This window comes from Maniola hyperantus, chromosome 20 (assembly GCF_902806685.2).
Source record: "Maniola hyperantus chromosome 20, iAphHyp1.2, whole genome shotgun sequence".
NCBI classification, from domain to species: Eukaryota; Metazoa; Arthropoda; class Insecta; order Lepidoptera; family Nymphalidae; genus Maniola; species Maniola hyperantus.
The window spans coordinates 6,416,502-6,437,213 of NC_048555.1; the positions used below are offsets into that span (position 1 = coordinate 6,416,502).

A 20,712-nucleotide genomic window follows, 5' to 3' on the forward strand; every position below is an offset into this window, starting at 1 on the left:
AATCGGTGTACCTAACTACTACATATAAAAAAAAACCGCACCGAATTGAGAATCTCCTCTTTTTTGGAACTCAGTGACTCAGTGACTTTGTACGCTTACCAAGTGCGGATTGCCAAATAAATAATTGATAGCTAAAATTAATAGGGTCTTGATTTTTGTATAGCGGTAGTTTATGGGGCTAGAATGCATTATTTAAGAGAATAATTTAAAAATAATGGTTTTTATTTATTTTTAACATGAACTCCACGCTGTAATTAATAATGACGCCACAATTTTTAAATTTTTTAAACATAAAAATTAAAAATAGACTGACTTCTGCGGGAAAGCATTTATTTTGTTAAAAAATTAAAATTATATTTTGTCGTTTATGCTATGTGACGTTAATAATTAATATTATAAAAATTAATAAAAATAATGATTTTTTAAAAATTATTCTCTTTAATAATGAATTCTATAGCCCTATTCTATATTCGCAGGAGAACCAAGGTCACTGACTTAGCCCAAACTATTAGCAAGCTGAAGTGGCAGTGGGCAGGTCATGCCTGTCGTAGAGGCGATGGCTGTTGGAGCCGGAAAGTCCTTGAGTGGAGACCGCGTTTAAGCAAGCGTAGTGTGGGATGCCCCATCCAGCACGATGGACCGACGATATAAAGAGGCTGGCGGGAAGTGGCTGGATGAGGAAGGCTGAGGACCGGGTGTTTTGGCGCTCTTTAGACAAGGCCTATGTCCAACAGTGGACGTTCCACAGGCTGATGATGATGATGATAGCCCTATAAATTACCGCTATACACAAAATCACGTTATTTTATTACTACAGTCCAAGACCCTATTGTAAATTACAAGTCATGTTAGTTGAAACATTTATTTATTTATGAAGGCTGTATCGAAGTATTTGTTATCAGGATTATACAATCTGTTCGCCTCTTCTGTTGAAACACCGTTCTGATACGCGTTAATCATGAGGCCATCTTGAATTTCTGCTCATAGCTGCATTTCGGGCACGTGTCTTCGACAACTTTAAAAATATTATTATCTGCAAAGAGGAAATAGCATCGATATGAAAATAGAATTTAATATGTCATTTGAGATCCTTATAGAGAGAGAACCCGGGAGGGCCAGACCTTCGTTATTTTATAAAAGCTGAAAGTTCTCTGCGTATTGTCCCCAACACAGGGAGGAACGATCAGCGATCATGAAGTTTGGATCATGGTGCCTTTGGCAGATAACAGGTAACAAAGACGTATAAAATCTTACGTCAAAGTATAGTATTTTTTAAATATACATTTTCTTCGGAATAGTATTACAAGTCATGTCATGCATTGCCAGACACTTAGTATCATGGTAACCTCCTTTTTTCTGCTGGTAAAATGCAATTAGGTACGCATTCCGCACAAGAGAGGGTATGTGGGACTCACTAGCAATTGTTATAGCCTTCAGCATACCCACTCAAATAGAGAGATAGCCTTAAACTTTAACAACTTCGTAGTCGCTGATCGTTTCTCCATGTGTGTTCACAATGCGCAGAGAAACTTTCAGCTTTTATTAAATTAAATGTGCAACTAACACAACATACCAACTAATCTCTACAACAGAGATTAAAATAAATAGGTACTACTAGCAGTAACAGTAACTATATTTCTAAACCTTTTTCACCCTGACGGGCTAGCAGATTTTGTAGTGTAGGCGAGTCTACAAGCACGTTGTTACCCAGTGTTTCGCCTGATACAAGAGCGAGAAACGCCAACAACGCAATGGTTTTCATTTTCAGCGTTGGCTCGGTCACCTAGAAGTAAAATGAGAATTAACTATATACATATTTTAATACAGTTCTTGCAATTATTCACGAAGGCGAGTGGCTCATGCTTGTGTTTAAGTCGTATCGGTGTTTGCGAGCGCTTGCTCGCGACTGATTGGTCCGACATGCACGCACACTTACGCAATACCCGCGTATCGACGTAAACACAAGTAAAGTCCACTCGCCTTCGTGAATTGAAAGAACTATACTAAAAATAAGACAAGATAAATAATTTTAAATTAATAACAATAAGTACATAGAATTCACCCCAGCTGACAATATGAATAGGTGAGTTGGGTTTATTTGGACTGCAAACTGAACACTGTTCTTCATCAGAGTTCAGACCTTGATATGCTATACATACTCTTCAAGACCAAACCAACAGTCTATATTTGGGGCCATTACGAACGTGCGAACGCAGTCATAAATCATTACGATCAAGGGTTGTGAGAGTGCCGCAGAAGTCGTTATCGATGCCGTTCGGACGCAGGTGGTAGATGCAAGTAATGTATGGACGCTTTTTTATAACCTGTGTCGACTATCGACAAATCCTTTTGTTGATGTTACCCACAACACCAGAGCACGCTATGAAACTAGAACCGGGTCTGACAAAATTATATATGACCAGTCCGCACGTTCGTGAGGGGCCCTAGAGGCCTAGAATAAACTTGGTAGGTAATGCTTACTAATGACCAGGTGGTCTTCCTGCTTCTAATATCAGACCGAACTGTCTTGGGTCAATGTGATCTCTATTCTTTACATGAAATATTCCTATTTCAAAGCTGATAACCTAAAGCTAAGCGGCTGAACGAATTCTCATTTAAGATGGCAATTTCTTACGCACTTCTCCCTATAAACAGATTACGCCTATTATTATATTCTTTGTTGGACATCTCTCTCGGGGTGATAATATGACGCTTTCCGTAATTTCTGGAAACGGCACTATTTTAGGCTCTACCCGCAACGAACTGTCGCTTTGATGAAGCAGGCTCTTAATTACACACGATATTATACACACATACAGACATACAAGACGAAACCACTCATTTTACCTCGAGAGTTTAAAAAAACTATTTTAGTAAATATTACGTACAAAGAACTTACTTTCTCTACGTTTCGGAGATGTAATGAATGAGCTAGTTGTATTTCGTCGTTTAATAACAATTATGTAAAATAGACACTAATAGGTAGGTGCTAATAGTTTGATAAGTAGACCCCGTTATCTTGTTGTATAGATGGAAGGTAGAGAACAAGATAGCACACATTGGAATTTGTGGTGTTTTGGAATAATAAAACGGCCAAGTTGCGTGGCGGGCCACGCGCAGTGGCGCGTGTACCGTAATCACAATCCTCGCTCCAAAAAAAATTTCATCCCTACTTTACATGTAGGGGAGCTACCCTAAAAAAATATTTATCACAGTTTTATTTCACCACTTTGTCGGCGTGATTAATGTTTATACCCATGCCAAATTACAGATCTCTAGCACTAATAGTCTCTGAGATTAACCGAGGACGGGACGGACGGACAGGGCGAAACTATAAGGGTCTCCTTGTATACTACGGAACCCTAAAAACCGGCCAATGCGTGTCAGACTCGTCAGACTCAAATAAGACCTATATTTAAATCTTCTAATAAGGCGACGCACTGGCATGGCAGTGTAATGTGTACTTATATTATATTATACGAACCATTCAAGCTATTTTCGACCCCGGCCGGGGGGGTAAAGTTTAGGTAAACGGCTGCTCAACACAAGTGTCTACCTACTAAACCTAAAGTTTAAAAGGCATGCAATAATAATTAAAAAAACCCTGACACAAAAACCCTCTAAAAAGTAAAACAAAATAATATGCATAGTTTTATTCCAAGCCGGTCGCGTCGTTGTCGTGTCGGGGACCGTCAGAAGAATAGCTACATAGTAGAGGGGGTCCCCCAAATCGACAACGCTTGGATTAAATACTACGGAGGGGGCCTATGCATATTATGTTTTACTTTTTTAGAGGGTGTTTGTGGCGGGGTTTCTAATTTAATTTAATTTTGTGTAAACTTAAATCACCTAATGCAGCTAGGTGAATCACGTGTACTGATTAGTAAAGATTTTACATATTGTCTAATTTTCTAAAGTGTGTATGTGTGAAATCTCCCTACCTACCCAATCGTCTATTTTGATGATGCGACAAGATAACGGGGGGTCTAATGATAGATGATCATACTAATACATGTCGGGCATAATATCGAAATTATTTTCGTTATCAATATTATTGAACGCAACATGTGAATGGGACAGAGAGCAGAGGCCAAGCATTGTTTAAACGAAGCAGTGATTGGCTTGTATAAACAGTTCTTCAAGTCAAGCCAGCGCTGGCAATAGAGCGCCCGTCTATTTTCAAGCCAGTAACCTCCGCCTGCATAGCATACCCCTCAACCGGCAACAAACACGCCAAGACATGACAACGATACAGCAATGACATGGTAAGGGACAGGTGATGGACACGGCAACGACATGGTAACGACATGGCGCCGACATTGCAACGTTACGCCAAAGACCAGACAAAGACAAGGCAAACGACACGGCAACGACAATGCTAACATGATACAGTAATGACAAGACAATGACTTGGTAACGACACGCCGACGATACGGCAAACGACACGACAACGACAAGGCAACGATACCGGCAATGGCATTACAACACACGGCAACGACACGACAACGACAAGCGGCGACGCCATCTAGGATTCTAGAATATAACTACCACTAAAAAGATTGGTATTATACATATTATTTAATATATTTATTAGGTGGGTTAATGTTTTAGAATGTAGCAGTTATTTGAATGTATGTATATTATAATTAATTATATTACACTCCACCTGCAGTCTGTTTTTCCTCATATTTTCTTATTTCTTAAGGTTGACTGGTAGAGATCGCTATTAGCGATAGGCCGCCTTTTGTATCCTCCTTCTGTCTGTGTTTTCTTTTGTTCTTTTATAGTAATCCTTCTTGTGGTTGGTACAGCATAAAGTATAAAGTAATTATAATATTATTATTCTAAAATGGAAACATCCTGTCTGCACATGACATGCAGTTTTTCTGTCGCAAGTAGATATCTGCTGCTAATTTATATCCTAAACGATCGGTGAGGTCAGGCTCCATTATTATCATAGGTGAAGTTCTTTATTGCTGATTTTTTTCTCATTAGTTTTCTTATCATTTTTTTTAAACCCTGCCAGACGCCCATAAAGTATAAAAGTGTAAGGGGTCTGGCAAGGGGTTGCCAAGACACTAAGTATCTGGCAATGCATGATGTGATTTGCTCTACTATTCCGAAGAAAAATAAAAAAGTTTGACTTTATGGTAGGGAGCCCCAAGAGGGGATTTTGGGATTTCCTCGAGCGCGTCAGATTAAGGCAAGGTTAAGAAGTTAATTAGATGCAGAAAAAGTGTGCATTTCAATAATCTGACAATTTGAGCGTGACATAAGGAAATAGGAGCGTCACAAAGTTTCAAACATCAGCCATGATTTTAGGTTTCGTCCAAATCGTCAGTCTTTTAATAGGAGCTACTCGAGGATTCACTTGACACCCCTTCTCAATATCTGACCCGCTCGATAAATATTTTTGATTCTATTTTCTTTTTCTTTTCTTTTATCTTAAATTTATAGACTCATTTATAGGCTTGGCTGTAATTAGACCTGGTGGCAAGTGATGATGCAGCCTAAGATAGAGCGCCCTCTTCTACCCCTTCGTACGGCCACCTGCACCATGCAAACAGGCAGATTAATATTTTTCCGATAACAGAAACACGTGAGGCGCATACGCTATTAATATCTGAAGCGCTCGAGTTTTTCTTTGTGACAATGTTTTTTACATTTTTGAAAACATGTACCTACAGTCTACACGCTCTCCCCACCGGTGAAAGGGCATACATCATTTATATAACCTTTTTGTCTTCTTAGAACCTAATCTTCACAACCTAATAGGTCCCCACGACGCTCGAGTAAATCCCTATTTCGCCTTTCAGCTAAAAAAAATAACGAAGGTCTGGCATGCGCTGGCTCTCTCTATAACAAGTCTCTATCGATGACATCGCTTTGTTTTAAAATTAACGTCGCTAATAAGGGGCAATATTATAATATAAGTGCTAGCTGTAGGTACCAACTTACTATAAATATCTGGACAGTTTAAAAATATTTTTATTTCTGTTTGTTCTAAACTACGAGTTCAGGTAGGTAAACCTTCCTTATAACTAAAAAATATTATTATTAATATTATAAAACTTAAAAACAAAATATTATTATCCATAACTGTATAATCTCTATACATATAAAAATGAATCGCTGAATGTGTTGCAAATCTCGAGAACAGCTGAAACCGATTTCGCTAATTCTTTTTTTTATAATTTTCCGTGAAGTACGAGGATAGTTTTTACGGAGAGAAAATTTTAAAAAAGCCTGAAAAAGTCTAAAAAACCAACACTTTTCTATATTCCTTACAAAAGATTCGTAATAATGCTTAAAAGCAATTGAACTTTAATACATCCTATAAAGTTCAAGTGTGTTAGTGGAGGGGTTCGGGAAGGCAAACAAATGAGTGACGTGTTGGCGGTACGAAGTTCGCCGGGACAGCTAGGTATAACATAGTACCAACTTAGTATAGGCAAGGGGCCGTAAAAAGCCACCAGATAGACACACTTCCGCATTTATAATTTAATTCGTGTGAAAGTATGGATTATAATTATACTTAATATGATGATTATAATTTTAATAGTTCCTCTGATGCAGATCAAAATATTAGAATGAAATATTAATACTGTTTGCGTTATCGCCTTAGCGGTAGCTCAACAGTACTACTACTACTGGCAACGACCATCTGGACCGTGGATGCGTTTCTAGCTGACCGTGCTAAGACAAAGCAGTTCTTGGACTGCTACTTGGATCTGGGACCATGCTCAGAGTTGGCAGCGAGTTATAACGTACGTATTTTGGTTATATTGCAGAAAACCTTATATCAACCCTCAACTGTGACAGAAGGGCTGGCTCATTTTTTGCGCAGCGGATCAGCCTGGCTTGTCCAGCGCGGAATGAGCCAGTATTATTGGCACCATTCCACGCGGTCATGATTTATATAGTAATTAGATAAGGCTAGCTTTAAGTTTTATTGTATTAAAAATCACCCAATCATAAACCTTAGCACTTAGTACTTACCTATAAGTTTTCAAGTTAAAAATATGACACAGCTGAACTTCTATGGAGATGGTAACAAACTGCGTTTAGCTGTTGATGCTAATTTATTGACTGAAAAAATAACTATAGGCCCTCTAAAATATAACAAGAACCAAGAAGACCACACAATGTTGGTTGAAATACGCCTACATAAGATAATTATTGTACCTACTAAAAATTTCAGCGCATAATATCCTATTTATTGTAATATGATAGGTACCTACTTAGTAGTTAGGTCTTTTTTCTCTTCAACTTGTTCTGTTTCTCGCTTCTCGCTATTTATTATAGCAATAAATGCATGTTTCTTAGGTTAAGTTCGAATCAGTTTTCAACTTGATGATAAGCAAAATCATAGCTCTGCTTTCTGGAAAATACCTGTATTGTTATTTATTACGTTAAAAGCCTTATGTCAGATGTTTTATGTATTGCAATATAACGTGAACTTTTACAAAATATGGGAAATTTTTAAAATATTTTTTCGCGTTTTTGTGGTATCGTATCAGTAATCATCAGTATTACCACCTGACTTCGTTTTAGCTAGCGTTTTAGCTACACCCTAGATACTATGATAATATTATGCCATTTTTGCAGGAATCATGCCTGAAGCCATTGTACAGGCTTGCAGAAGGTGCAATCAAGATCAAAAACACATTTTCTGGAAGTACCTAAAGGGTATAAAGGTCATGTTGCCTGAAGAATACCGAAGCCTCAGAGAGAAGTACGACCCTGACAACATTTACTTTGAGGGTTTAGAAACCGAGATATCAAATATTGAATTCAGATATTAGTTAGATCAGAATATTTGATAACAATTGAAAGTAATGCAATAATTACCATCGCATGTTTTGCTAAGATGACGTTTTCTATAATAATACCTACGTTGATTCTTTATTTAATACACTGTTAAATTCTAATGCTATGCGTATTTCTAAACTAAAAATATTTTTTATCTTTGTTCGTTTTTTAACTAAGCGATGATTTAAAATTAAATATTTTTTAAATAAAGATAACACTTTGTAAATAATTTGATTTGTATTTACCTACCTCTGAACGCTAGCTGTATAAATTTGAAATAATCCAACGGCTGTTCACACCGTGATTCTGCATTTTTGTTATGAAATAACTCAAATAACCTATTCTAGGTTGTATGAATTAAAAATCTTGAAGTATTTGTAGTCTCTACGCGACCTAAATATTGATAAATTGATGTAAATACAATGATTGAGAAGTCCTGATAAAATACGCTATTATTATTTTTCCATTAGATAATCCATCAATACACATCACTAAGCCCAATAGGATAAGCGACACTGGATTTCTATTAGAGAATGAGCCAGCGCGTGCCAGACCTTCCTTATTTATAAAATCCTGAAAATTTCGGCACTTGGCCAGCGTGGTGGGCTATAACCAAACCCTTCTCATACTGAGAGGAGGACCCGTGCTCTGTAGTGAACCGGCTATGGGTTGATCGTGATGATGATGATGATGATCTCGGCACTAATTTTTAAAGTTGGTCGTATTCATAAATTTCCTAAACATTAGTGAGGATAACGAAAATTGATTTTCCCATAATTCGGTGATTTTGGTAATTAGTAAGGTAATGTATAAAAGTTTTAATTAGGATAGGTATGAAACCAAAAAGCCTACAGAGAGAGAGCAGGTAAGTTTATTGGAATAAGAAGTAGGTAGGTAATCACTATAGTGGTCGCTAATCGCGCTTTACTATAATAATCCGCGACAGGTCGAGATGGCAATTGGGGGTATGAGGCTGGGGATGCCACCGCACAGCCGAACGTCACCGCCGCGCTCACCCGCACCGGGTTAGCGCGATGGCTGTGCGGGTGTGCGGGGCATTCCTCTCCCCGATTGCGATCTCGACCTGTCGCGTATTATACATCTAGGTACAGTATATTTACATATTCACAATATGATACCTATATTACCCGTGGAGATAGTTCAAGAATAATATTAATACTGATCTCTTGGTTTATGGAGGGTTTACGACTAGGATTACCTTCTCAACTATTTTTTACAAAACTCATCACAATAAGTACTTAATACAGCGATCGGGAAACATCCTTGATCAAAGTAAAAATATGCTGGTCGATTGCGAAAAAACTGCACCAATCACTATACAATCGCAATTGTTATGATTAGCTGAATTTATGGTAGGCTAGTTGCAACAATGCATTGAGCCAATATTGAGCAAGCGTTCAACCAATCAGAAGTGATTACGATCGTGACATTGTACTTTATAGCTGTCACTCTATCGCAATCGAGCCCACGAGTTCAATATCAAAGATATCTTATCCGTCTTTTAGATAAGAAGACACTTGCGGGGAAAATGAAAATATTATCCTGTTTGCGTTCTTCGCCCTCGTGTCAGCCAAAGCACTGGATCAATCTCTGCTTGAAAACAAATCATTACAAGAACTTTATGACTGTCGCCCTGGTGAAAATGTGCTGACAAATTAGCGAGTACCAACGGTAAGTGACTTACAAGGAAGTTAATTTTCGACTTTACAGCATCTGCTGAGTTTCTTGCCGGGCTCTTTAGAGTGGAACACTCCTTTCCGAACCCGTGATAGAGTTTTAACATAGTATCATAAGTGGCACAGGTGTCCTAAATGAAATAAATTATTAAGTAATTTCATTTCTATTTAATTGAAGATATATTTTTTATATCAACCCAAACTAAAACTTTTGAAGAATAATAATATGGTTTTATGTGTACCAATTCCTTCTAAGCCTTCTAAGGCCTTGGGCCTTCTAAGCTGTGATAGCCTAGTGGTTTAGGACGTCCGCCTTCTAATCGGGGGTCGGCAGTTCGATCCCGGGCACGCACCTCTAACTTTTGGAGTTATATTGCATTTTAAGTAAGGAAACATCGTGAGGAAACCTGCATGCCTGAGAGTTCTCCATATTGGTTTTCAAAGTGTGTGAAGGTCTACCAATCAGCACATGGCAGCGTGGTAGACTATGACCAAAACCCTTCTCACTGTGAGAGGAGACCCGGTGCTCTGTAGGGCGATGGGTTAATCATGATAATGATGTTTATCAATTCACAATCGGTAGACACCCTTACGCCTCGTTGTACCCTGCAGAATTGAAGGGTTGAATCCGAAGTTCACTGGAACACTATTATTACATTCTTATTTCGAGTGCCACAGTTATAATAGAAGTTACCTACCTAATTGAAAAATCTGTCGCAAGATGAAAAACCATTATGAAAAACTTCTGGCTAGATTGATTATTTAGTTTTATATAATCTTATTCTTCTCAGACCAAAGCTCGTTTGGAACCTTCGTAACTTTAGTTTTAAGATTACTATTTGATTAAGTATCATTAATGATTAAACTATCAACAATTACTGACACATCAAAAAATGTACAATGGCAACCTACAGTTCTTGCAATTCACAAAGGCGAGTGGCTCATTGCTGTGTGTTTAAGTCGTATCGGTATAAGTAAGGTACACTAAATGTGGACGTTTGCCAGCGTTTGCTCGCAGACTGATTGGTCCGACATGTACACACACTTATGCAATGCCCGTTTATCCGACGTAACCACAAGTAAAGGTCACTCGCCTTCGTGAATTGCAAGAACTTTGAATAGATGCTTTTTTGCAGATAATTTTCCAGATGCTATTGAAAAAGCTTGTCCGAAATGACAGCTCTGACAAAAAATAATATGGCTTGTTTGTCGATGCAATAAGCAAAGGAGTGCCTGTGGAAGAAGCGAAGAAAGTGTAACATCCAGATAACAAATACTTTGATATTGTCGATATCCTGATATAATTTTCACTTTTGATGCGACGTTAACGCATCCTAAAATTGGTCGTTATTTCTAATCTGCCTGAAAAACAATCAATCAACTGTAACCCTATACATTTTTACTCATACTCAAACTTTCTCGAAATTCAAATTATACCTGTAATGTGAAGTTTTTTATGTGTATATTATAATTAATGTAGTTAGTGTTAGTTAATAAAATATCGATTAATCAATGATGACTTCCAAATAGTTTTAGTCATTAACAAATGAAGTTAAGTACCCAAAGTAATTAACACCACAAAAATGGGTATAAAATGTAGATCTTATTTTAGAAAAACAGGTGGCATTTTTGACAAGACGACACGACGGTCTCAGTTTTCACTCGTAAGTATTTTACCTTTAGAACGAATACCTCTACTATATTATAGGTACGTAGTAGACAGGTCGAGATGAAAATCAGGGAGGGAATGCCCCGCCCACGACCGCGCAGCCCGCACGCACTAACCCGGTTATACACCTTAGACACACCATATACACCACTTATCTACCTCATAAAACACCTTAGACGGCCCACGTCAGGATGCTATTTCATAGAAGCTAAACTGATTCCTAGTTCCACGTTCGAAGCCTAGAGTTTTTTTGTTTAAGCTGGATAACTGCGCACAAGCGTTTCGCCTAGTTGGATGGGAAGGGGATATTAGTCATATATTAACAAGGCTAATATTATTTTAAATAAACTGGTATAGATATATTTTATTTATAATTTTAATAAAGTGTTGCCATTTTACAGAAAAGTTGTTATATTAAATTAAATGTTGTTGTTTATTTAGGTTTCCTCAAAATGAAGACTATTGTATTATTTGCGCTATTTGCGCTGGCTGCTGCTGAAATAGAGTATTACGCTGCCGATGATACTCTGGATCTTAATGAATTAGTTTCTAAAGTATCAAAGATGAAAAGTTTTGTGGATTTGCTATTTGGATAGAGCGCCTTGCTTCGAACCGGCCAGCTACTTACAAACGTACGTATTTGCTTCACCTGCAGACATAATTATTAATATTAACATAACCATAGAGCGCAGCAGAAAACAGCTGAAAACGGCAAGCGGCGCAAGTATGTCCTCTCCTTATCGAAGTTACATCTTTTGTTCCGTTGCCGTGGAGACCCTGGGGCCATGGAGTCTTAGTGCAAAAAATTTTTTACGAGACATTTCACCGCGATTAATAGCCTCATCTGGTGACAGAAGGGCTGGCTCATTTTTTGCGCACGGATCAGCTTGGCTGTCCAGCGCGGAAATGCAGCCAGTATTCTTGGCACCATTCCACGCGGGCATGAGTTGTATAGTAATTAGATAAGGCTAGCTTTAAGTTTATTGTAATATTTTTATAAAAAAACATAACCATTATATTATATGTAGGTCCTAAGAGCTAACCCCTTTCCGTGGGTGGTCTCATGGATACCACCCTGCTAGTCGTTTTGTAACCGATTAAAAAGCCTCCATTACGCTCAGCGTCGACATGTTAAACATTAAAAAAGCTGAATATATTTATTAAAGGATGTTTTTCTTGTATTTTGATTAAAACAGATGTTTTGTTCTTTGAAAAAAATTGGATACACCTGCTTGCGACCCCATTCTTTTCAGTCGCTGAAGGCAAGCCTAAGGCGGCGTCTATTGACTATAGCCATACCATTGCCCATTCCCTGAAGAGGCAATCCAAACGTACAATCGAGCCCCTGGTGGCCGCTTTTCACTAGCAGCATACCAAAGCTGTCTGCGATTTGTTAGTATTTAGGGTTCCGTACCTCAAAAGGAAAAACGGAACCCTTATAGGATCACTTTGTTGTCTGTCTGTCAAGAAACCTAAAGGGTACTTCCAGTTGGACCTAGAATCACGAAAGGCAGGTAGGTAGCTCTTATAGCTGACATTCGGGCAAAATCTAAAAACCCCGAATTTGTGGTTACATCACAAAAAAAATTTTTGGTCATGAACTAATACAATTCGTATTTTCAATTTTGACGTAAGATACTAAGTATCGAGTGGGTATCAAATGAAAGTTGTTTCACCTGTGCATTCTAAAACAGATTTTTATTCATTTTTATGCATCATAGTTTTTGAATTATCGTGCAAAATGTCGAAAAAATACGACTGTAGTACGGAACGCTCGTTGCGCGAGCTTGACTCGCACTTCGCTGGTTTTTTAATTTACCTGATTAACGTATATAAAATTTTTTTTGATTACAGTTTTGATTCCCCGAAAGCTCTGTCACTAAATGTGAAAGATGCACAGATAAACTTAAGCATTTGGCACATGGATTCCTTGAGGGACTAAAGGCTGCTTTACCCGAAGAATACAGGGACTTCAGACTGAAGTACGATCCTGAAAACAATACTTTGACGATTTTGAAAAAGAATGGAAGCTTATTAGGTCCTATACGGACGACTATAGAATCTTCATGTTACTATTCATTTATTATTGTTTTTTTATTAAATTTAACTTTGCTTTAATGAGTTTTTTCATTGAATAAATTACAATGAAAACTCTTGATATAAATGAGAAGCGCGTCTGAAATAAAGAAAGGTATTACCTAATTTAGTATAGCAATAGTTTTTGACTTATCGTGCAAAATTCTCGAAAAAATACGACTGCATTACGGAACCCTCGGTTCGCGAGTCTGACTCGCCTTGGCCGGTTTTTCACTTAATCCCAAAAAATTGTTTTAGGTACATATTCCTGGACTTCCTGGTGATACAGGTCTTCCTTGTAGGAACTTTACGCCAAAGTTACAACGTCTTACTCTTTATCAGGCTCAATTTTCGGTCTGGCATGAATTACTTCTGCCACCCTTGGATGGCTCTACCACCTACCAACTCAATGCATTTGACTCGATAGATCGTCGCGCACAAAGAATTATTGGCAATCAATCACGCAGGTGAAATTGCTCGGCTTATAGCACCGACGCAAAGTCACCTGTTTATCGCTCTTTTATCGGAGAGTTACTTTATCTATACTTGTAGAGTGTGCTCAGGAACCTCACAACCTTATTTTGTTTTACCGTTCTACTACAGCACAGCAAGAATCTGTTGGACGTTGGCACCCTTATGTGGTCCACACTCCACATTCAATCTACTCGTACAAAAAGTTTTTGCTGAACGCTCTTGATACGAACCGTTAAGGTGTGGAATGCCCTTCTGGCGCATCCGTGTTTTCTGCCAAAAATATGATTTAAATTCCTTCGAGGCAAGAGTGAATAGGCATCTTCTAGGCAAGCGTGCTCCAGTTTAAACCTCATCATTGTTTTTATTAGGCATGATTGTCGCTAAGCGCAACACTTATCTCTCTATAATAATAAAAATTCCACGTACCTACACGAAGTCGTAAAAATCACACTGCGTACCTGGGTTCGAAACTAGTCGGGCTAACTTCGACTAAACACGTGAGTCAAGCCGGGTGTAAGATATTATTTATAATGGAAATCACGCATCATCATCATCATCAACAACCAATAGAAGTCCACTGCTGGACATAGGTCTATTGTAGGGACTTACACACGCCACGCCGGAAATCACTCACGATAGTTTAAACGCTAAAATACTTAATCTATATATATAAAAGGAAAAGGTGACTGACTGACCGACTGACTGATCTATCAACGCACAGCTCAAACTACTGGACGGATCGGGCTGAAATTTGTCATGCAGACAGCTATTATGATGTAGGCATCCGCTAAGAAAGGATTTTTGAAAATTCAACCCCTAACGGGGTGAAATAGGGGTTTGGAGTTTGTGTAGTCCACGCGGACGAAGTCGCGAGCATAAGCTAGTTAACTTATATTTTTAAATTACAGCATTGATTCCCGAAATTCTTGCAACTAAGGGCCGGTTGTTTCAAACCATTGGTCTTCGTAAGATACGTTCGTTAAAATTTAACAGACGTAGACGAACTAAACATCTGTTAATTTAAGTGCGTTGCTTCATTGTACAAAAAACTGTTCGTCATTGTTATTTTGGTTGCGAAACTAACCCTAAAAATTAACTTACTTCTCCGTATCCTTTTTTTATTTCATTTTAAGTATATTAAATTATATACATAGTATTATATTGCTACTTCGCATTTTAAACACTTTTCTTTCTTACAAACTCTCTTCATCTTCAAAAAAACTACCATTAAAAGCTTTGAATTAAATTGATTCCATTATAATTTGTAAATAAAATATTCCGTTTGTAAGAAGTATGAAGTTACGAACTGATTTGACGATCACCAATGGCGCCAGCACTGGTTAACGTAAACGTAACTTTTTAACGAACGTTAGCGCTAATAGATGCTGAATCAACGCTTTTTCTTTACTTACGTTCGTTAGCGCCATATTTAAAGGTTACGTGTCCGTCAAAGTTTGTTGAAACAACCGGCCCTAAATGTGAAAAGTGCACGGATGAATACAAGCATTTGGCATATGTATTCCTTAAGATCCTTAAGACCTCTTTGTATGAAGAATACCTGGACTTGCGATATAATTACGATCGCCAAAACCAATACTACGATGATTTTAAAAAAGCAATAGAGGCTTGCAAGCAACTAATATATCATCAAGAAGACTAAATCGATACTAATATTATAAATGCGAAAGTGTGTCTGTCTGTCTGTCTAGCTTTTCACGGCTCAACCGTTTAGCCGATTTTGACGAAACTTGGTACAGAGATAGCTTGCATCCCGGGGAAGGACAAAATACCGCTCCCGTAAAAGATAAAAGTCGAGGCACTTTTTTTGGGCAATCTCAAGGAGCCAATACATCCGCTCTTATACACCAGGCAATCTACTTACCTACAATTTTCTTGAAATTTTGATAAACGAGTTTATTAAATGTCAACATTACCGGTCCCATTTTTTTTGTCGTGATGAAATAGGTACATCATGGAGGCCATTGCACCACTGACCACACTCAATCGTTATGTTCGCGTAATGCCGGACTAGTTCTGCCTAAAACCTCGGAGTTCCAACTCACAGCCTAGCGTCATTGGTAATAATGCTGCTGAGAGAGCGCGCCCGCGACTCTTTCAGCACCATTATTACCACAAGAAACTTTTCTTGGGATTGTAATTGATACATAAACAAAACACTAGAACAATCTATGTTTATATTTATGCGACCGGGACCGTGTACCTACGTTTTAAAGGAGTATGCAAAGCACGTTCAAATAAAAAACCTGTAAGTATGTACTTACCTAGCATGAGTTTGCAGTAGCAGTATGACAGAATCTAGTAAAAAATAGATTTTATAGGTGCGGTAAGTGGGCAGAATTTTAATTACCTACTCACTAGCTGATGTCCACGGCTTCGTCCGCTTGAATTGATGGGTTTTAAATATGCCGTGGGAAATCTTTGATTTCCCGGGATAAAACATTTTATTTTTATTTATTTTTTTATTCACATACAAGTTAGCCCTTGACTGCAATCTCACCTGGTGGTAATTGATGATGCAGTCTAAGATGATAGCGGGCTAACCTGGAAGGGGTATGACAGTTTTTAGTAAACCCATACCCCTTTGGTTTCTACACGGCATCGTACCGGAACGCTAAATCGCTTGGCGGCACGGCTTTACCGGTAGGGTGGTAACTAGCCACGGCTGAAGCCTCCCACCAGACCAGACCAGAAATTTAGAAATTATAAAATTCCAAACCCCTGCCAGGAATCGAACCTGGGACCTCCCACTAATAAGACCACAGCGCTCACCACTGCGCCAGGGAGGTCGTCAAAATTTCATGAAACAAGCTACTTTTGTGCTAATTTCATCAAGATCGGTTTAGCGATCGAGCCGTGAAAAGGTAACAAACAGGAATACAGAAATACTTTCCCGTTTTATGATGTCGATATGGAGTATGGGCTATGCGTACAGAATACAGATACAATATACAGGATTACATATAAAAGGAGCGTTAACAACAGCGTGTTAAACATTTGACTTTAAATTTCGTGTTGTTCAGACTTAGCTCAGCTGATAAAGGTAATAATTTATTTTTATATTATATTATTTTAACATTTATTTTTGGACCTTGACGGCCTATAATATTATCTCGACAGCAGATCTCTCAACCTTGAGAGCGTGGGTTAGAATTTGAATTTGAATTTTAGGTAGGTTATATTACGCGACAGGTCGAGATGCCAATCGGGAGGCGGGAGGAAACCCCGGACACCATCATCCGCGCTATCCCGCACCGGGTTAGCGCGGGGGCTGTGCGAGTGTGCGGGGCGTCCCCACCCCTATTGTCATCTTGACCCGTCGAGTACTATATGTAGGTAAGTACCTATTAAACTATCTATAGGAAGTACTAATTCTTTTGGTTATTTGTTAGTTTGACTTGTCCTTACAATATTGTCATTCCGTTGAAATTGGTAACCATTGATGTAGGTACCAAGAAATTACCCGAGCGAAGCGTCGACTGTCTCTGAGTCTACTTGAGTGAAATATTGCGCTTGTGCGTCCGTCCGTCCGTCTGTCACAGCCTTATAAGTTATAACTTCTGAATTACTGAACGTAATTACTTCAAATTTAAACATGATAATATGTAAACTGGTGGCCTCCGTGTGTCTGGCAGGGGGTTTCCTCCATACTAAGTGTCTGTCAATGGGTGACGTGATTTAATACTATCTATACTACTTACTATTATTTTTAGGGTTCCGTACCTCAAAAGGAAAAACGGAACCCTTATAGGATCACTTTGTTGTCTGTCTGTCTGTCTGTCCGTGTGTCTGTCTGCCTGTCCGTCTGCCTGTCAAGAAACCTACAGGGTACTTCCCGTTGACCTAGAATCATGAAATTTGGCAGGTAGGTAGATCTTATAGCTGACATTTGGGGAAAAATCTGAAAACCGTGAATTTAGGGTTAGATCACACAAAAAAAATTAAATTGTGGTCATGAACTAATAATTAGTATTTTCAACTTTCGAAGTGAGTGACTATATCAATTGTGGGGTATCATATGAAAGGTCTTCACCTGTACATTCTAAAACAGATTTTATTATTTTTTTATTTATTTTTATGCATCATAGTTTTTGAATTATCGTGCAAAATGTCGAAAAAATACGACTGTAGTACGGAACCCTCATTGCGCGAGCCTGACTCGCACATGGCCGGTTTGTTTAATAATAGGTACGACAAATAGACTTGTTTCAATAATTGCACAACTAAAATTAAAGTTATTGGTACATTTTCTTGTATCTTCAAGATAATACGTAAGGTCAAAGGTGATAACTTATGTAAATGGAGATCTGTATTTATTTATTCATTACTGTATCTTTAAACCTAGTAACTAAGTGTATTATCTCAGTAAGGGTTACCATCCGCCCACATCTTACGGACTTGTCTACTTTCTTTCGTGTTTTTCCTAGGTTTGTATAACGATGTCTTAAATTTCACAACACAGCGGGGTAACACTACAATACCTACTGTTATTGTTAACTGAAGTAAGATAATAAGATATTCAGTTGTGTTCTTTGGTTGGGCAAATAAATACATCGTATCACGTAGCTACACCTACTCAAATTTAAGATTATATCCCAAATATTTTTTCACGCCGATTATTTATTATTAGGGGCTGGTTTTTTAATCGCCATTGTAATTAATAATATTTGTTATTAATATATTTTTAGGGTTCCGTACCTCAAAAGAAAAAAAAGAACCCTTATAGGATCACTTCTTTGTCTATTTGTCTGTCAAGAAAACATAATATAGGGTACTTCCCGTTGACCTAGAATCATTAAATTTAGCAGGTAGGTAGGTATTATAGCACAATTAGTAAAGGAATATATCCGAAAACCGTGAATTGGTGGTTACATCACTAAAAAAATATTATAGATAAAACAGAATATATTTTTATTCAAGTAGACTTATTTCAAGTGCTTTTAAATCGTTAACTAGTTTAATTTACCATTAAAATGTGTTCTTGAACAAAATATAATAATTAGTATTTCAATTTTCAAAGTAACATGACTATAGCGGATGGGGTATCATAATATGAAAGGACTTTACCTGTGCTATCTAAACAGATTTTTATTTATTTTTATGCATAATAGTTTTTGATTTATCGTGCAAATTGTCGAAAATATACTCTGCCAGTTTTTTTTCAGAGAAGTGTCCCTAGCTTGCCCTTCAGCGCTTTTGATGCAAGAAACGTTCTAAGAACTAATTAATATCCATAAAATATCATCGAGTTTCATTGATTAATAATTTAAATCTGCCCCCCAATTGTGTAAGAATAACCATTTCATGGCTATCGCAATCGTCAAGAAATCCTGCCCTTTGATTGGTTGATTCGCTGTTTACATTTTTTCACAGCCAATCAAAGGGCAGAATTCTTGACGATTGCGATAGCCATGAAATGGTTATTCTTACGCAATTGGGGGGCAGAGCCAAACTACTTTTGTTTGGAGCGCACTACAGATAAACCCCTCTTTAATGTATTATCCTTACGTCTTATAGTACAAAGTTGTTTATAGAATCTATTGACACCTCTAATGAGTGTAGGTAGTGAATAAATATTTAACATACTTCCATATTACGCATTCTAGTTATACGAGTAGGTAATAGGTCCACAGGCAAAATGTATCTTTGAAACCTTTAGTACCTAACAGCTAGTAGCCCGAGTAGGTACTTATGTACTTCGTAACTTCTACCTGCCTGGGTTCGAAGTTCAAACCACCTTTATGGGTAAATCTAAAACCTTACTTTTTTCGTTTCAGATCTAGAAAATGAAGTGGGTTATTATACTTTCGGCTTTAGTGGCTTTAGCAGCAGCAGAAGAAGAAAAGTATACCACAGAACAAGATGATTTTGACATTGAAGCTCTACGCGCAGACCCCGAGGAACTGAAGATAATGCTCGAATGTTTTACTGGCAAAGGTCCTTGCAGGGAGAATGGTGCTCACTTTAAAAGTAAGTAAAAGTAAGCAAAGATCAAAACAATTGGATATTTGACTACATCAAGAATAAATTATTTCTCAGTGATTATTAAATAGAGGGTCTTCCAAAATACGTAAAATCCAAGTCCTTTGTTGGTTTTAAGTGTAATAACCATTTTAAATTATCGGCTAAACTAATAAAAGCACGTCAAATGATTGTGACGTCACACACCGGTATTTCATAGAATCTCGCATACTAAGCGCGCGTTTTGAAGTTTGATAAAAAGTTACTTATTTGACTAGTTGGCAAATACCGTATGATATTGAGATTGTAATAATGATTGATGCAGGTTTTACGAAATCGAACTACAGCTGTGCTCTTCTGACAAACAGCTTACCTCCTTTTCTTTTTGCAGAAGACCTAGCGGAAGCAATCGTCGAAGCCTGTGCAAAATGCACAGATGCGCAAAAGCACATTTTAAAAGGTTTCTTGGAAGCAATCAAGGCGAAGGAGTTCATGTACGGATACAGAGACTTCAAGGACAAGTACGATCCTGAGAACAAATATCTCGCCGCTTTGGAGGCTGCTGTCGCAAAATATTAGGGTGCTTATCGATGAAAATATTGTAATCTCAATACATACAAAGAAGTTGTAATATTGAAATAAAATGTCAAATTTAGTGTGTTTGTTTATTTTTAACCGACTTCCAAAAAGTAGGTGGTTCTCAATTCGGCCCGTTTCTTTTTTTACTCAAAAGGAAAAAGGGAACCCTTACATGATCATTTCGTTGTCTGTCTGTTTGACTATCTGCCGTGTCTCAAGAAAAAGGAATCAAAACCTATGGGGTACTTGCCTTTGAACTAGAACCATGTACCATGAAATTTGGCAGGTAGCAACCGTCAGCACAAGTAAGGGAATAATTTGAATTTATGGTCACATCACAAAAAAATCAAAACATGTTCATGTACAAGTACCTAATTAGTGTACTCAATCACATCCTAGATGGCGCTGTCCGTAACCAACTTGCAG

At 37.8% G+C, this 20,712-nt stretch overlaps 3 protein-coding genes and 1 long non-coding RNA gene across 8 annotated transcripts; 3 read left to right on the forward strand and 1 right to left on the reverse strand.

Annotated features, from left to right (window-relative positions):
* Positions 1–344: 344 nt before the first annotated feature.
* LOC138403778 (uncharacterized) lies at positions 345–4,880 on the reverse strand. 2 transcript variants are annotated; one of them, XR_011237940.1, is made up of 3 exons: positions 2,900–3,004; positions 1,616–1,783; positions 345–1,033 (listed from the first exon to the last, which is right to left on the reverse strand). It is a non-coding gene; the product is annotated as an uncharacterized lncRNA (long non-coding RNA). The 2 variants fall into 2 exon arrangements; XR_011237939.1 differs by lacking the exon at positions 2,900–3,004 and adding an exon at positions 4,667–4,880 and having other exon boundaries at positions 346–1,033.
* A 1,501-nt stretch (positions 4,881–6,381) lies between these two features.
* LOC138403764 (ejaculatory bulb-specific protein 3-like) lies at positions 6,382–8,038 on the forward strand. Its single transcript, XM_069505550.1, is given in 4 exon segments — positions 6,382–6,399; positions 6,632–6,670; positions 6,672–6,771; positions 7,609–8,038. Coding segments are annotated over 4 exon segments (354 nt in total). The 3' UTR covers positions 7,806–8,038.
* A 1,332-nt stretch (positions 8,039–9,370) lies between these two features.
* LOC138403765 (allergen Tha p 1-like) lies at positions 9,371–13,681 on the forward strand. Its single transcript, XM_069505551.1, is given in 7 exon segments — positions 9,371–9,504; positions 10,646–11,173; positions 11,620–11,759; positions 11,761–11,810; positions 13,038–13,171; positions 13,174–13,216; positions 13,513–13,681. Coding segments are annotated over 5 exon segments (525 nt in total). The 5' UTR covers positions 9,371–9,504; positions 10,646–11,173; positions 11,620–11,630.
* Positions 13,682–16,715: 3,034 nt separating this feature from the next.
* Positions 16,716–20,362, forward strand: LOC117992130 (ejaculatory bulb-specific protein 3-like). 4 transcript variants are annotated; one of them, XM_034979804.2, is made up of 3 exons: positions 16,716–16,789; positions 19,524–19,716; positions 20,099–20,362. In XM_034979804.2, the coding sequence occupies exons 2-3, from the start codon at positions 19,533–19,535 to the stop codon at positions 20,284–20,286; spliced, it is 372 nt and encodes a 123-aa protein (XP_034835695.1). In that variant the 5' UTR covers positions 16,716–16,789; positions 19,524–19,532; the 3' UTR covers positions 20,287–20,362. The 4 variants fall into 4 exon arrangements, with proteins under 4 accessions (XP_034835695.1, XP_069361298.1, XP_069361297.1 ...); XM_069505197.1 differs by lacking the exon at positions 16,716–16,789 and adding an exon at positions 18,292–18,399; XM_069505196.1 differs by lacking the exon at positions 16,716–16,789 and adding an exon at positions 19,345–19,427.
* Positions 20,363–20,712: the final 350 nt, after the last annotated feature.

Bases quoted from the DNA above. Each gene is read 5' to 3' on its own strand.
- LOC117992130 (XM_034979804.2), top strand. From the start codon at position 19,533: ATGAAGTGGGTTATTATACTTTCGGCTTTAGTGGCTTTAGCAGCAGCA. The intron at 19,717-20,098 runs GTAAGTAAAAGT...TTCTTTTTGCAG, and splicing joins GAATGGTGCTCACTTTAAAA to AAGACCTAGCGGAAGCAATC.